Source organism: Arthrobotrys flagrans (genome assembly GCF_004000055.1).
Source record: "Arthrobotrys flagrans strain CBS H-5679 chromosome Unknown unitig_3, whole genome shotgun sequence".
NCBI lineage: Eukaryota > Fungi > Ascomycota > Orbiliomycetes > Orbiliales > Orbiliaceae > Arthrobotrys > Arthrobotrys flagrans.
In genome coordinates, this window is record NW_027137547.1 from 5,713,419 (window position 1) to 5,728,612 (window position 15,194).

The 15,194-nt window shown below is 44.9% G+C and overlaps 2 protein-coding genes across 2 annotated transcripts; both read right to left on the reverse strand.

Moving 5' to 3' along the window:
• Nucleotides 1–7,043: 7,043 nt before the first annotated feature.
• DFL_003037 (uncharacterized protein) lies at nt 7,044–8,197 on the reverse strand (the record flags this gene model as incomplete). Its single annotated transcript, XM_067631911.1, has 2 exons — nt 7,044–7,562; nt 7,676–8,197. 2 exons carry the CDS (start codon nt 8,195–8,197, stop codon nt 7,044–7,046), a joined length of 1,041 nt encoding a protein of 346 aa, XP_067494410.1.
• A 1,256-nt stretch (nt 8,198–9,453) lies between these two features.
• Nucleotides 9,454–14,608, reverse strand: DFL_003038 (uncharacterized protein; the record flags this gene model as incomplete). The annotated part of the gene is made up of 8 exons (XM_067631912.1): nt 9,454–9,931; nt 10,013–10,377; nt 10,450–10,490; nt 10,562–11,188; nt 11,850–11,879; nt 11,939–12,043; nt 12,262–12,296; nt 12,441–14,608. The coding sequence occupies 8 exons, from the start codon at nt 14,606–14,608 to the stop codon at nt 9,454–9,456; spliced, it is 3,849 nt and encodes a 1,282-aa protein (XP_067494411.1).
• Between the last annotated feature and the right edge of the window lie 586 nt (nt 14,609–15,194).

Sequence of the window (15,194 nt, forward strand, 5' to 3'; positions counted from 1 at the left end):
TCGATACCTGATAGTCTCGCTTCGGCCAACGCTATCAACCAAGCCAAAGCAGTAAGCATATGTGTATTTGGAGAAAACTTTGACTTTGAGTGGTTATAGCTATTGGTACCTGGCTTCCCATCGTATGTTACACTAAACTAGCCCCAAACATCTATTCGATGATCATCCCAGTTTCGAAAAGTCAAGCAGGCGTTTCCTATGATCAAAATGGTATGAAATTTTCTGCTTCAAGGCAAAGATTCAGATTTACGCGCGCTATCGATATATTGTAAGATAGTTTCACCGCGCACAGATCAACTGAACTAGACTACCCGCCCCCCAATGACTGAGGCTGGTATAATCAATGAAGCGTAAGGGGGCTATTGTTTTGGTATAACTACCACGCTTTCATCATGATCAGTCTGTGGTATTTATTGTGTGGCTAGGGTCGGTGTCCTGCCCATCAAAAAAAATAGCACTGACATTACTAACGTCGGAATCTGGGTATCGCCTAAAATAATTGGTCCACATATTTGTAGTGTCTTTCTTACGAGATTGGTCTGACAAAAGACTGAATTCCTTCAACAATTTGAGGGCGAGCAAAATTGCAAATTACTATACAGCTCGAACGTTCGCGTCCTAAACAGAAATTCAACATGAGAATTTAACTCGAGTAGGACCATGGGACGCGATCCAATGAGTTCAGGAATGCGAAAATTCATATGTCTAGATCAAGAGACGAATCGATATGGAAAGAAGGCGTATATGTAACTCCAACAAGTCCAACATGCTAGAACTCCTCGCAAATGTCGCGATACCACGCATTCATTTTCTGGCGATCATCTTTCTAGATTTGGGCAAACGTTCAGTAAATAGCCAATGGATGATAGACTACTATCAAGAGTACGCCATCAAATTGCGCAGCTTACATATTCGGTTGTGTCGTTCCATGGTTGAGCTTTACTATTCAACGCACTTGGATTGGTCAGAGCTTCCCAACACTCCTTTACTCTTACAGTTTTTTTTTAGGCTTCCCTAGTGGCACCTTTTTAGGCCGTGGCCGTTGCTCCTTAAGAGTTTTGGGATTGCGGAATGGAACATTTAGCTTCGGATGACATTTCTCCACCCTGCCAGTCCCTTTACTATCTTCTTCCAATCCGAATATTCGATCCCCCACGAGTCGATGTGAATTTTAATTCAGGACTATCGTGTGGGCAGCCAACAACCCACTGCTGGATTTAAAATTGATTTAGTTCAAGATATAATACCGAGCTCATGGAGATGCATATATAATGTTTCAGAGCATCTGGGAACCGCTACTCACGATTAAGAAGTTTTTTCCCCGCAGAGTGTACGCATTAGTACCCCACTCCTGCTTGGTCTGATGCCAGTCGCCTGGACTGTGGTTCCTTTAGCCAAAATACATTAGCATTGTAATTTTGTGTAGGTCCAAATTATTGATAAGCCCACTATCTTACCTCGAGCCCCTCTTCCGTTGACTTTTTTATTTCTTGTTCTTCTTGTTCTTCTTGTTCTTGTTCTTGTTCTTCTTCTTATGTCTCATCCTGGCTTGATCCTTCGAGGGAATCGTACTCTGGGTACACCGACTCGTTGTATCTTACAATGTTACTGCAATCTCTCAGGTTATATTCCTGCAGAATAGGTTCGGATTTAAGTTGAGGCTTAGGTTGAGGCCCAGGGTCAGGGTTGGTGGAATCATATGCGCCCTCGGGAATTGAAACCGGGTGCCAGTTTAACCCATGCCCCAATACCCCAGAATAGGCGGACGTTGGATTATCGGCGAAGGTGGTTGCTGAACAAGTGGTGCGAATCTGGTAATTCGAACCAATTCGGGCTCCCGTGGGCCGGCCCAGTAGCGGTCATAATATTTTTGTTAAACTAATTGATGTTTGGTCTAAGCCCGGACTGAATCCTGGCCAGGATATTGTAGTTTAACCAATTATCGAGGATCCTGTAATCACCCAGAAGAATAGTATATATAAATTCAACTTCCTTACCCTTGGGTTGTCCAGTCTCAAAATAATAACTAGGCGTCACGAAGAGAGGAGTGGCCAAGGGTCATTCGACGCCAAAATTATGTGTGCTGGCTTCATTTTCAAGACGACGATCTAGTTCTAAGAATTTTGTCAACTAGAGGGTCAGAAAAAGCTATGAGGATTCATTCTCGATCACTGCCAATTAATGCCGTAGGTCTCAGCAAATACCGAAACATCCTTTCATCTTCTACAAGATCCTGGTACGGTACCGGGTTGCTCGAAAAACCGTAACTCATATTGGCTGATTAAGAGAGTTCAAATGATTAAAACCGGGCCCAGTGGTGCTAATACGGCACAAATTTATTGCCAGATAAGGATCTTCAGAGAGACTAGTGACCTTTGCACTGGGCGAAAAGTCCCTAATGAAAGATACAATGCATATTACTAAGATGTTTTACTGTTACAAGGTTTGTGTTTATGATTTTATGGGAAGGAAGAGGTATTAGAATACCAATAAATCATGCATTAGTACGAAATCTCTAAACTTTCAGCTTGCTTTTACCAGAGAGTATATTCTCTAGAAGCGGGTGTATAATGTTAGGAGAGATCGAGACTCGAGCTCGATAAATTTATAATCAGCCAGGCGTCAAATTTGATTAGTCAGGATGTCACCGCCTAGGATACATTGAGCTGAGACTGACTTCTTCGCGCTAGCCATTTTGTGTATCGAGGGGCGATACGCGGAGCTGCACTATTTGAGAAAGCCCATAAGTAGTCACCTACTTCGACAACCCGAGAGTAGCAGCATTCTATTAGACCAGTCAATTTGGAAGAAGTTCATGGATGGGCTTACAAGAGGACAAAGAATTTATCAAAGGGGAAATGAGGTCCTTGGAAAGAAGGGCACCCTGCGGTATATCGTATGGGGTTCCAAGGAGCGTGGCATCCCGGGAATGTCTTTTGGATTAACGGGTGTTACATACATTGTCCTAACTGTCTCAAAATTCTTTGACGGCTGCTTTCGGGTGAATTCACCGCACGGGGCCTAGAAAAGTAAACTCTTGGTTTAGATTTCCCTATTGATTGTAAGTAAAGCAAATTGTGGTCTTTCAATTTGTTCCCAATTTCAACGCTTGTCCCGTCCCCAGATCTAGTCAAATTCCGCGTCTCAATTTCTAAATTTGAGGACCATATTGAGCATGGAAACTCTCGGGTTTTTGCTATCATAAATATAAATTAGTATAGCAAGTAGACGATAAAAGTAGCCGCAAGATGCATAAATAGGACCCATTTTTGGCCCATGTGCATAACACCCCGCTAGCGCTTCCTATGGTCCATGAAATTGAAAGACACCCACCCATTCAATTAAGTAGATAACATAACCCGAGCTCTTAGTGTGGTGAAGGTGGTAGGTGCGTAGGTAGTAGTGCAGGCTACACTTACCTATACGGCGCACCCATTCGTTTTGTCTATAAATTGTAATCTGCTATGCTGGGTTCTGTCGAGGGACACCTTATCCTATTTATCATTCACGACATATACATATACAGGTGAGCATTCATCAGTTTACAGCATTCTATGTTTTATCTACAACTGCGAGTTCTTGTCATTTAGATCTTTCATTCAATAGACACTTGTGTTTCCTCCGGCTTATAGGCGGGCCTGCCGCCCACCGCTCTATACCATCCATTTTACCTATGTATAGCTGATGGGCCGGCCGGATAGCTGGTAGTCTCCTAGAGACCATATCACTACCTCACATTAGTTACAAAACCTTAAGAATGCTCACCATCGCGCTGTTTAGCACATAGTACAACCCTATACCTAGAAACAAATAGCATCGTTCATAGCCAGCTAGCTAAAGAATACAAAACCATCTGAGCTGAAAACTTGTAAACTTTGCATATATCCTGGCAAGTCATTATTCAGAGCCCTGGTACCAAAGAGTATCATACCCCTCCGGAAAACTGAATTTCTTCTAAGGCAGTAACCGGGATACCATTCATCTATACTCACTCGCTGGGTGCACTAAGATATCGACGTTAGTATTTATAGTTGGAAGTGAGGTCGCTTTATCAGCCGCTGCTTCCGGCGCTTGAGGATCTCTACACTGTGCGGTTGTGCATGATGTGTTTTGAGGACTCCATATTATCATCCCATGGATCAAGTTTGAGATCAAGTTTGCGCAGCAAGATGAGATCCGTGGAGGCTGCCCATTTTTTACTTAGTTCCCCCTCCCAATAGATTTTGAGACCGCTGCCACTATGTTGTGGGGGAATTGGCGAATCTGGAAACTCGTACTTCATCCACTCCGATAGGGCTCGGGATATTTCCCCCCAGTAAGGGGCTCCATAATAGTTTTGGAACTTTATAAACGGACTTCCCGGCGGTTTTCCAATCGCCCTCTGTATATTTCAAATGGTGGTAGTCAGCTTCATGTGAGTTAACTAAGACTGTTCAGAATCTCTGGATGCTATTATTTTACACTGCCTGGGGTTAAGAATACTCACAATTAAAAAATTGTTTTTATCAGACGAATATCCCCTGTGAAGTGTAAAACGAATTAAAGAGACAATTAGCAACTAAGAAACTCGATCTTTTGTACAAGAAATCACGGCTGTGTTGGTACTCACGGCGTCTCGGGCGTGAAGCCCATCCCTCCGAAGTGTCAAAACCGTGATTAGGCGTTGAGGCTTGAACATGAACATAGACAGACTCATCCAAAGTCCTGCGTGCGGAAATATATCCACCTTGGTGTAGAATCTGGTAGGAATGCGAGTCTTAATCATTGTATCATAGTCCGCTCGAAAGTTGCCTACCTATAGGGAAGGTAATATCGTAATTGTTTGCAAATTAATCTATATGTCCAGCTGTATAAGATGAACTGAAGATATCCTTTTTATTATTAATTGAGATTAAAAGCTTGCCTGATGGTGTTTAGTGTACCGGCTAATGGCTAGACTTCTCAGAGTGGCTTCAGCAATGTCTATGCGGTATTAAAACATAAAAAAAACCTCTCGGCATAGCAAAGAATCTTTACATAACTTATACTTAATAACGTCCTGCAAAGGATAACATCGCCCTAGATACTAACCATTAGTTTCGGATATGATTCGTATGACTTTTGGCCGACCCGCATGGACAATAGGTAGTTCACCACGAGGAATCGAATTAAAATTTCGGCTCTCGTATACAACACACTTGATTGGCGCCCTCCATCTCTGAATAGACAGGTACGAGAAACTACTAATACTTGCTTCCCCTCAGCTGATAGGCACGCCTCAAGTTGGCAATACCATATTTGGAAGATATTATGAATATCTCACAGATATATAGATATCACGACACATCACAGGCCTTCTCAATTCTAAATAAAATATCTTGTGACCTTGAAGCGTCCACGTTCACACCCTGGCAATTTTACGACTCGCTGAGAATATAATAATTCTATAACCCCGAGCCAATTGACTTAAGCTCATGTATCAGGAGGTTTATTTCTAAGCTAAAGACTAATAATCTATTTGCTGGAGGCGAGCCCATTCACATGAACAAATACGGGGATATACGGATTATATTGCGAAAAACAATACGAGGCTACTAGCACAAATCAAACATAGAACGATGTCTTAGGCATAATCGGGTAGGAATAGGAATATCTATAGATAACCGATTTGAATAAGATTAATGCATTGTTCACTGTAATCGAAGTTTCTGATCATATGTTCGGATGAAATTCAAGTTGCAATGTTAACCCTTGAAAGGCTGTCAGTTGATTAGTACGACGATTGAGTCTGCCTTTCTACTGCTAAATAGACATGTGCTATACGAAGGATATCTTTCCATTGGTTATGCTAGGAGGTCGCATAGTTATAAAAATTTATCGAATTTCATTCGCGAAATCATATAAAGTCGAGGCGGGCGGTGTTGGCGAGCAAGGTAACTCAATTGCCAGTTATTCAGGATCGAGTTTTAGAAAACGGAACTTAGATCTGTCGTCTTCGCTAAGGCGCACCTACGGCTCTTAAAATTTAGCACCATATGGGTCTCCAGGAAGGTTTCGGAGCTCATGGCTACAATGGGAAAGGCTAAGCGCTATCTATATACAGATGGGTTCCGATTTATATAGTAGCTGGATGGGAGTCGGGATGTGTCGTATATAGTGTCCCTATGTATATCAGGATAGTAAGCAGTCTCGGTGTGTAAAACTGGGATAATAGCCTAGGTAGTTCTCTCAATATCAGTTCTAGTCTTTGTCGAAGCGTAACTGGTAGTATATCGCAAAACATGTATAACTTTCAGCCTTCCCAAGAGTTCGGACGAATTCTGAAAAGGGCACCTCGCATCCTCCCAAGTTGGGCAAGGCCATCCAATCAGAAGCACCACTTTTCCATTTTATGGCTCGACGAGCCTGTCTATCCTGGTTTACGCAACCTGTATATGAATGTCGGAGCCTGTGACTCAGTCATAATTGTGTTGTTTATGTGGTAGAACTATCGGGCGGTGTGCCCGCCCAGGACAAAAGCCGACTCCCAAGAAGCTGCGGTATCGGTACCATGGAACGTTCAAGACTATTCATTATGTTTTAAGCTTACAAGATTACGATCCAGCGCTTGTGGTTGTGATTTCGAAATTTCTTGATTACTGATGTGTGTTCTAGTTCTGGATTTACCTATTGGTAGGGATTTGGTTTATGAGATAACCTTCTGCACAACAAGGCGAGATCCAGTGACACTCATTACGGGCTCAAACCTTTATCCCAGCATATTAATTTAGATCGATGGATGCCTAAGCCAGTAAAATTACTCAGCATAGAAGTTAGGATCAGGATGCTTGTCGCCGATCGAATTCCTGGGAGGATAACCCATTGATCACAACTATAACTCTATCAACTGTATTGGAAGAAATGTCAACCCGTTGACGGTCAATTGATCAATACACAGCCTTATCAGACCAAATAAAATTAATTGTATGTATTTACTATAGTACTATCATACGATCACAACACCCGGTGGCATCTATCATCCAATACTCCAATTTATCTGTCATAACTCCACTATGCACCACAGATTACCTTTGGTCATAGATAATATTCCGGAACGTCTTCCCGGGCACCATATTGAAATTTGGATTTGCGATGCCATACGCGTTGCCTTTCTGCGTTTCGTATAGTGGACTATAAATTGGTCTTTTGTACCCTATATGTTCGTTCTCTAGGGTGGTTTCGAGTTGAGCCTCAGTTTCCTTGCTAACGTCGCCTATCTTCTCGCAATTCTTCTTTTTGTCGTTAGGTTGTTGATATGGATTTTGTTCGGTGTTGTCTCTTTTAATGATGTAGTTGTATGATTGGTAATTTTGGTTATAATTGGTAGGTTGGTAGCTCTGATAGCTCTGATCATTCTGAGTAGGCTCACTCTGGGAGTTTTGGTGATTTGGATTGCCACTTTGGTAGTCCTGATAGTTTTGGTTGTTTTGTCCATTACTCTGGTAATTCTGATAATTCTGACCATTTGGGTATGTCGGAGCTGGCGAGTTGTATCCGTTCTTTGGGGCGTTGCAGTTCTGTTCGAACTGACCAACGATATTTCCCTAAAACTCAGCCAAATTAGCTATCAAATTCACGCCGATTTAAGATTTAAACCTCTACGAGCCTTTCTTCTATAGTCGCACTTCACATATGTTCCAAACGAGCATTTCCTCACCATACACCCAACCTCCGTCGTCCCCTTCCATATCATTTGTGTAAGATGTCCCGTGGCACCCGAATACTCCTGTCGACTAAAATCATACAACTTCAACTCTTTATCATACCACAACTCCCTCACCATTTGCTCAGGTGTCGACTGTCCAAACAGGATATTTTCCCCAATACCGTCTTGCTGTAGAGTTTGTGTGTGTCCGTACCCTTCACAACTGGGGGAGTTGGTCATTGCGTAGTTTACAAGATCTTGAGACCATGTAAGAGCTGGTACGTCGTGAGCTGCACGGATGTCATTGTGGACTCGAAGAAGGGCGTCACGGTATTCTGACTCTGGAATGAAGTCGTTGATATTTCCGGGCGATTGGTAGCTTGTAGGAGGCTGGTTTGGCTGTTGCGAATAATAATAGTCTGGTCCGGAGGGAACACTTCTCTTGCCTGGGTCTCCAGTTCCAGAGAGTCCAATGCTGGGTACAGCTAAAGCTGATGCCCCGACCAAAAATGTTGAAAATATCGAAGACTTCATGATTTCTGCGCTTGTTATGACCAGTGTAATCGGTTTTACTAAGGATTAGATCTCTTAGAGGTGATGGATACCTAGCTCAAAAAGGTCCTAAGAAGCTTGCCAGCAAACTTCGCCGAACGTTAAGAAATAAGAAATAAAACGAAGTGAAAGAAAAACGGACAAAGAGAGAAAGCGAATTCGAACTCTGGAGCATGCACCCGGTTTGCAAATTATCTAGCCAATGCCATATGGGTAGCTACAGCTTTTATATAAGGGGTCGACTTGTTCATGAGGCCCTCAAGGCTACATAACTGAAGTGAGCTGAGCTAAGGCCTAAATTCTGGTAACTAGGAAGCCTATAAGGGTACCAGATCTGTACCAAATCTGGAGGCGTCTCGGTTACACAATGTGCGACATGGTAGGATTGCGTTGTGCGACCTACCCGAAATGGACTTGCAACACACAATAAGCTTCCCCGCGTGGTTCTTTGTCCATTCAAGACCCTATTTCCCAACCCCAGTGCTACGGAACTAGGTTTCTGAAATGCGGAGGATGATGGGAGCTCTGGGTTGAAATAAACTAAAACGCTTTTCCTTAACAGTATCGCATTGTCATTGTCCAAACAGCCCTTATGTTATACTTTGTAGGCCAGTGAATTTCTTAAGGCATCTGGGGTGCGCACCAGTCCTCTTCGTATGGGCCCCGAGGCTACCTCAACAATGTTGAATTACTTCATCGACCTTCGTTCCAAGTTCCATCCTTCTTTGCACTTTGCAAATGGGTCCGAATTTTGCCAAGATTTCAGGAATGTTCTGCCGCACCCTTTGATTCTAAGACATATCGTCTGAGGTTGATGAAACCGCTGCAGGCTGATGTAACCGACAAATATATCTAGCTAGGTCTAGATGAGCAGCCTCACGGCGACATTTTTACAACAGTAGCTGGCCAACCCAACTCTAGAATCCAGTGGCCTAGTATAACAAGTCCATAATCGAGATGATGTTCGCACAGTCATCGCAATAAAATTCTAATAGTTGAAAACCGATCCCTCGTTTTAGGTCAATGATGAGATTTGAGTCGGACGGCCCCTGAAAGAGCCAAATTATTAGCTACAAGATTTTGGAGCGTTTATAGGTTGCATATTTAGCATTTTTCTGCCAGATATTAAAATACAAGAATTCAAGCTCCCAGAAAACAGAGCAGTAACCTAGATTATACGCCGCAATTTAAATGATAATACTGATTTACAAGTCCTTGAATCAAAGTCACCCAGATACCTAAGCCCCAATAACTCCTCTAACCTTCTCCTTAACATCATCACCACTTCCTTCCCCTTCAACCCACATAACAGCCTTTTCAACTACCAATTCCCAAGTATCCCTCTCAGCAGCATGGCCTTCACCCTTCTCAAACACCAAAACCGCAGCCCAAGTAGCAATAATCTCCTCCTTAGCTCCCAGGGTCTTGGCCAACTCCTTGAGCTTCTTCAAAACATCCGAAGCAGAAGCACCCTTAAAGCTAGCCGCAATAATCGAGCCCAACTGATCTGAAATCGAGAAGCTTCCAGAAAACGATTGAAGCATGATAAGGCCGTGAATCCTCTGTTCTGAAGTTGTCGTCGCAACTGAAGAACCGGCTCTAACCCTGCTGCTTCGATAATCTTCGGTGATTCCGAATTCCATGACTTGGTCCTCTTCTTCGTCGTCCATATCGTCAGTCGCAGAGACTGACTCGGCCATCTTTGGTGATGCAGACCTTTTAACAAAAGTTTTAGCACCCTTCTTCATTTTCGAAGGCGAAGCCTTTCGTTCTTTTTTCAATTCTTGCGAGTCATACATATACCCGGAGACTCCTGGTGCCATTAGGCGCATGGGTGCAGCAGCGTGAGAGAAAGAAGTCGCTGCTGACGATTTCGCAGACACTATTATTTCAGAACCATCAGTACTACAAGGTCCACTTTCTGCAAGTAATTTAGCGGTTTTGTCGTCACATCTTGCAATTTTCCGATTCTGCTCTAGAACCGCTTGATTGACGTTCCGTGCTAGAAGGTTTAACCTCGAAACCGTGTCCCCTATTTGGGCTAAATCGGTATCGATTTCCGCTTCTAGTTCTTCTTCCTCGTCGTGTGCTTCGAATTTGAAGCGGTCACGATCTCGTGGGAGTTGGTTGGATAGACCAAAAGCAGCAAGAGGGAGCCGTGGCTTACCAGGCTGTATATTAGCACCTTCATTAGTATCTTGATTGCTTAACCAGAGGTAATTCCTATAACTTACAGTAGGTGCTGCAATGCTAGAAACCATTGGCGGTGGCGGTGCTGCACAAGCATTAGAACCCCCCTAACAGGTGGGGATGCTATACATAACATTCTGTTGGTTAGCGAGTCACTCATAATCGAATCTCCATCAAACTGTAATGCATCCAGACTAGGCAGCCGTAAATCCTCGGCCTCGTAGACTAACGGCGCGGGCGCTCCTGAGGTAAATCCGGAGGAATTATGCGGCGGTGGCGGTGGCGGTGGCGGTGGCGGCCCTCCAGAGAAACCAGGCAGCATCGGCGGTGGCGCTGGGGCTGAGTGTGTAGGAAATAAACCTCCTGGCGGTGGTAGAGGCGGTGGAGGTTGACTTCCCATCATTGAGGGGCCTTCAGATCGGGCCATCATCAATCTCTTTTTATTTTGTTGCCCCAGCAGCATCAATTGCGTTTGATAGTCCTCCAATGCAATATTCTGTTGAGCATAGGGAGCGCTCGACTGTGGAGGAGGCGGTGCTGCACCACTAAGTCTGGGCAACATAAAAGAGGAAGACGCCTGAGCCTGATGGATTGGTAGTGGAGGAGGTGGCGCACTCGCAAATCCGCGGCTGACAGATAAAAATGAAGATGGAGGTGGAGGCGGAGGCGGAGCTGCGCTACGATATCTGGCTGCTTGATGATGCGCGGCCGTAAAACCACCAACTGGGGGAGGGGGAGGATTCATAGGGTACCCACCAGAGCTACTGCCAAACATGCTAGTAACTATAAAAAAGATATCCCGTTAGCCCTCTTGTTCACCGAAGTTTTTGCAACTAGAAACATCAAAAGATAAATTGAACGGCACAAGAACCATTATTAATTTTTCCATCATCCTTATCTCGAAAGACGCCGTCATCCTGGTTTCCATTATCCGCTAGGCTTCGTTTCCGCTTCTGGTTAGATGGAGAAGTCTGTGCGATTTCTGGTGCCTGGATGTCGTCGTCATGGCTGGCCTTTGGTGTACTACCTAGTGATGCCGGGGAATAGCAAGGAGATGCATGACTATAATGGGGGGGTTTTGGGGAGAATTGCGGAGATGCCACAGAATATTGTACTCTCAATGCCATAAGAGAAGATGCGGGGATGTAAGGCGGAGAGGTAGGGCTATAGTTATAGCCAGGAGTCGTCGGGGAACAAAATGGGGAAGTGGGATTGTAAACGGAAGAGGTAGGGTGATAGGTAGGAGATGTCGGATTATAAGAAGGGGATATTGGGTTATGAGCCGGAGACCCCGGGGAATAAGATGGGGAAATAAGATTAAAACCAGCCGGCCTGCCGTCGTTCCTGGGCCTAGATTCTATCATCGGAGCAAAGCTGCAATGAAAGGCGGCATGGTACGAAGATGTTGAGCCGGAACCAGAGCAATCGTAAGGGGTCATAGTACCTCCATCGAATGAAGATCCGGATCCTGATGCTGCAGGTGCATATGTCAGACTCGCAGCCCCAGCGGGGGACTAGGGAGGGGGCAGTAACCTGAATCAAAGGGATCTTGGTCCGAAGATTGCAAGAAATCGTCGAAGTCGAAGTCCATCAATTCAGACGTCGACTCTACGGCTGGAAAACCACCCTGGTAGTGGACTGGAAATAAAGCAAAAACAATGCGAAAGGGAAAATATCAGCCCATTTTCGTTACTCACCAGCAGATTTCGCTGATCGAGTCAAAGAAGAGAAGCCGAAACTCGGCGCAATACTCTTCTTCTTCATCGCACCCGTACCACGGAATTCCACCGCGGTACTGTCAAGGTCGTTTGTGGCACTATGTACACAAGCACTACGACGAGAGTTTGAAACCGTACCTGTGTGGGACAGCTTGCGCCGTGAAAATCGAGCCCTGCTTTCATTAGCCATTTCTGTATTTTCCAGTTGTCCTCTCACCCTCCTCCTCGCTCTTTTCCTCTTGACGATGTAGGGATCGCTAGAGCTAGGCTGCTTGTCACAAGACTGGTATTGCTGGAGGGGCTTGTAGTCTACATACCTTTCACCACCTTCTGCTTCTTCGGCTGTAACCTTAGCACACTCATCCTCCTCTTCAGCGACTTCCTTCCCTAGTTTATCTTCAATTGCGACGAAAGAAGTCCATTTAGAAGCTACTCCAAACCCTTCGCCCCATCTGACACCTTCGCGTTCAATAATTTCATCCCATTTACTTTCTTGCTTATCTTTAGTAAAGCCCTCTGCGCTGAGGAGGCCCTCATGAAGATATCCCTTCCCATCTTCCAATTCCTGCAAGAAGCTTCGAGCAGCGAGTTGAGAGACATCCTCTCCGTCAGCAACCTTTAAGACTGGGATTTCAAGTTCCAAGATATCACCGGAGATAGTCTTGGCCTGTAGCTTAGCAACTTTGGGGAAGGTCTTTGGGCATGGGCTAAAAACCACATAGGCGTTAGTCCTGCTAAAGGAGAAGAGTGGTGGAATGACATGTGGTGATTGAATCTTCGCTGGGAGCTTCGGAAGTGGAGGGAGATGAGCCCAGCGGGCCTCATCAGTGTCTTTGCTCTCATACTCTGGTGGAGGGTCCAACTCAGCAGTAGTATCAAAGAGTGAGATCTTCTTGGCCTCTGGCTTTAGCACTTCTTTCTTCTTTCCAGAGATAACCACTTTCTCTGGCTCTGCATCCCCGAGCATGTCATATTCATCCTCATCGGACGGGGCGGTGGTAACCGATCCGGCAAGCTCAAGGGTATAGTCGCTCACATGTTGGCCGAGAGCAGCACGCAACATGCGGACAACCTTCGAGTCAAGCTTCTCCTCGAGTTGTACAACTTGTGAGTATCCACCACCAACACTAGCAAGGCCATCAATAAGAGCATGCGAGATACCGTTACCAATACCCAAGGTGAACATTCTAACTGTCTTAGCCTTGCACTGCTCGCGGACGTAGTCCATGAGTTGGTCGCGTTGCCAAATATCACCGTCTGTCAACAAGAGAAGTTCGAGGTTGATATCCTTATACCTACGTTCGATAGCAGCTTTGACTGGAGGGAACATCTCAGTACCGCCCATATTAGCTTCAAATGCAGCAACATGCCTTTGAGCTTCCTTGAGTGTTTGCTCGCTGTATGTTTTTGACTTCGACCAAAGGAAGTTGTGCGAGCTACCGAAACTACAAATATTAAACTTGCAACCCACAGGGAGGGATTGCAGGAAAACGGCCAGCGCCTTACGAAGTTGAACTTCGTTTCCACTCATGCTACCAGAACGATCGCAGATGAAGACAACTTCTGGGCGAGCAACAGGCATGTTGAACTTTGGAACTAGAGTCACCATCATTGAAGCAGTATCCTTTGTAGGATGACGTTGAACGACTGCAGATGGATACCCAGATCTAGCGGTCTTAACTAGGACGATGAAATCCTTGTCAAGAGCGGTGGTCTCGGCAGATAGTGTAAGAAGCGCCTTTTTAGGGTCAAAATCTTCAGACGAATCGGAAGTAGAATGTGTTCCCATGGTGAGGTTTGTTGCGTGAGCTGGTGCCTCCACCATTTTGATGGGGGAATCCATTTCTACAAAGACTTTGATATTCATTCCGCCGTCGATGTCGACCCAGTTATTGGCGCCACGGAGAATGGTCCATGACCCTGGTCCACGCTTTCCGACGCGGTAGCTGTAGGTATCAGCTCCACTGTAAACCTCTTGCGGTGGCGCTCCGTACCGGGACGCAATATATGTTGGCAGATTAAAACGAATCGCATCCTTTTCGCTATCGTGTTGGAGCTGGGCGACACAAGTAATGATAACCTCGATAGAGGCACCAGCTGGAACATTGCCCAATTTTGTTTGCCAAACGTCGCTGGCAGCCCAACTTAGAAGACCTGCAGTTTCCCCGCGAGATATTGCAGCCTCGTATGTAGCTTTCGCCTTTGGCTTAGATTGCACAATGCCATTTAGAGTTTTGTCCTCGCCAACACGGCAAGTAAAGGAAGTGATTGTTTGAGTGGTATGCAATGGGAATACATAGTTAGCCTCGGAAATAGCCTCTGTTGGGGAAGGGTTCTTGAAATGTTGTTTTAAGACCGTGCGCGAGTATGTAGGGGTTAGTGTGATTTCTGTAGTGATGCTTAGAAGCGGGAGAGGCTGAGGAGTATAGGTGCCAACAGGGACGTAGTAGATGCCGCAGCAGGCCATGCCATCGATTCGCTGCATCTTGACTGTATTGTTTTCAGAGAAAATAGATAGATAGAGAATGGGATATCTGGGAAGTATATAAAATAGTAATTTTGAGAAGGTATCTATCTGAAGGGGTGTGAGTATAGAATAGAGACACTCCAATGCAATGAAATTTGGTTTAATTGGTATCTGTTCGTTGTTAATGCTAATTTAGGATGAAGAGAGGAGAAGGAGAAGATTTAAGATTCTTGAGGGAAGCCCTTCTCTTATAGACGATAAAGACTAGAAAACCGTGAAAGGGCTGGATCCTGCCTTGAGCCTTTCTTTGATCGGTGACGTTGAGAACAAGCGCAAGCCTCGGGAGCGAACATGTGTTTACTCCTCGCAAATCATTGCCAGATTCGACTAGACACCGCATTGAGGCATTCAGCCCTAGTAACAGAGCAGAGCATTTATCTCCCAACTTTTAACCACAACTCCACCGCAAATTCGCTCTCGAATTCGGCTAAGCAAATCGACAAAGCAGAGCCAAAAGCGCAATCCTCTCTCTCTTCGGCTAGCTGCATATGCAAGGCCAAAGCATCGCAAACAAGCAATTTTAAAGGTACTGAACAAGGTTTAG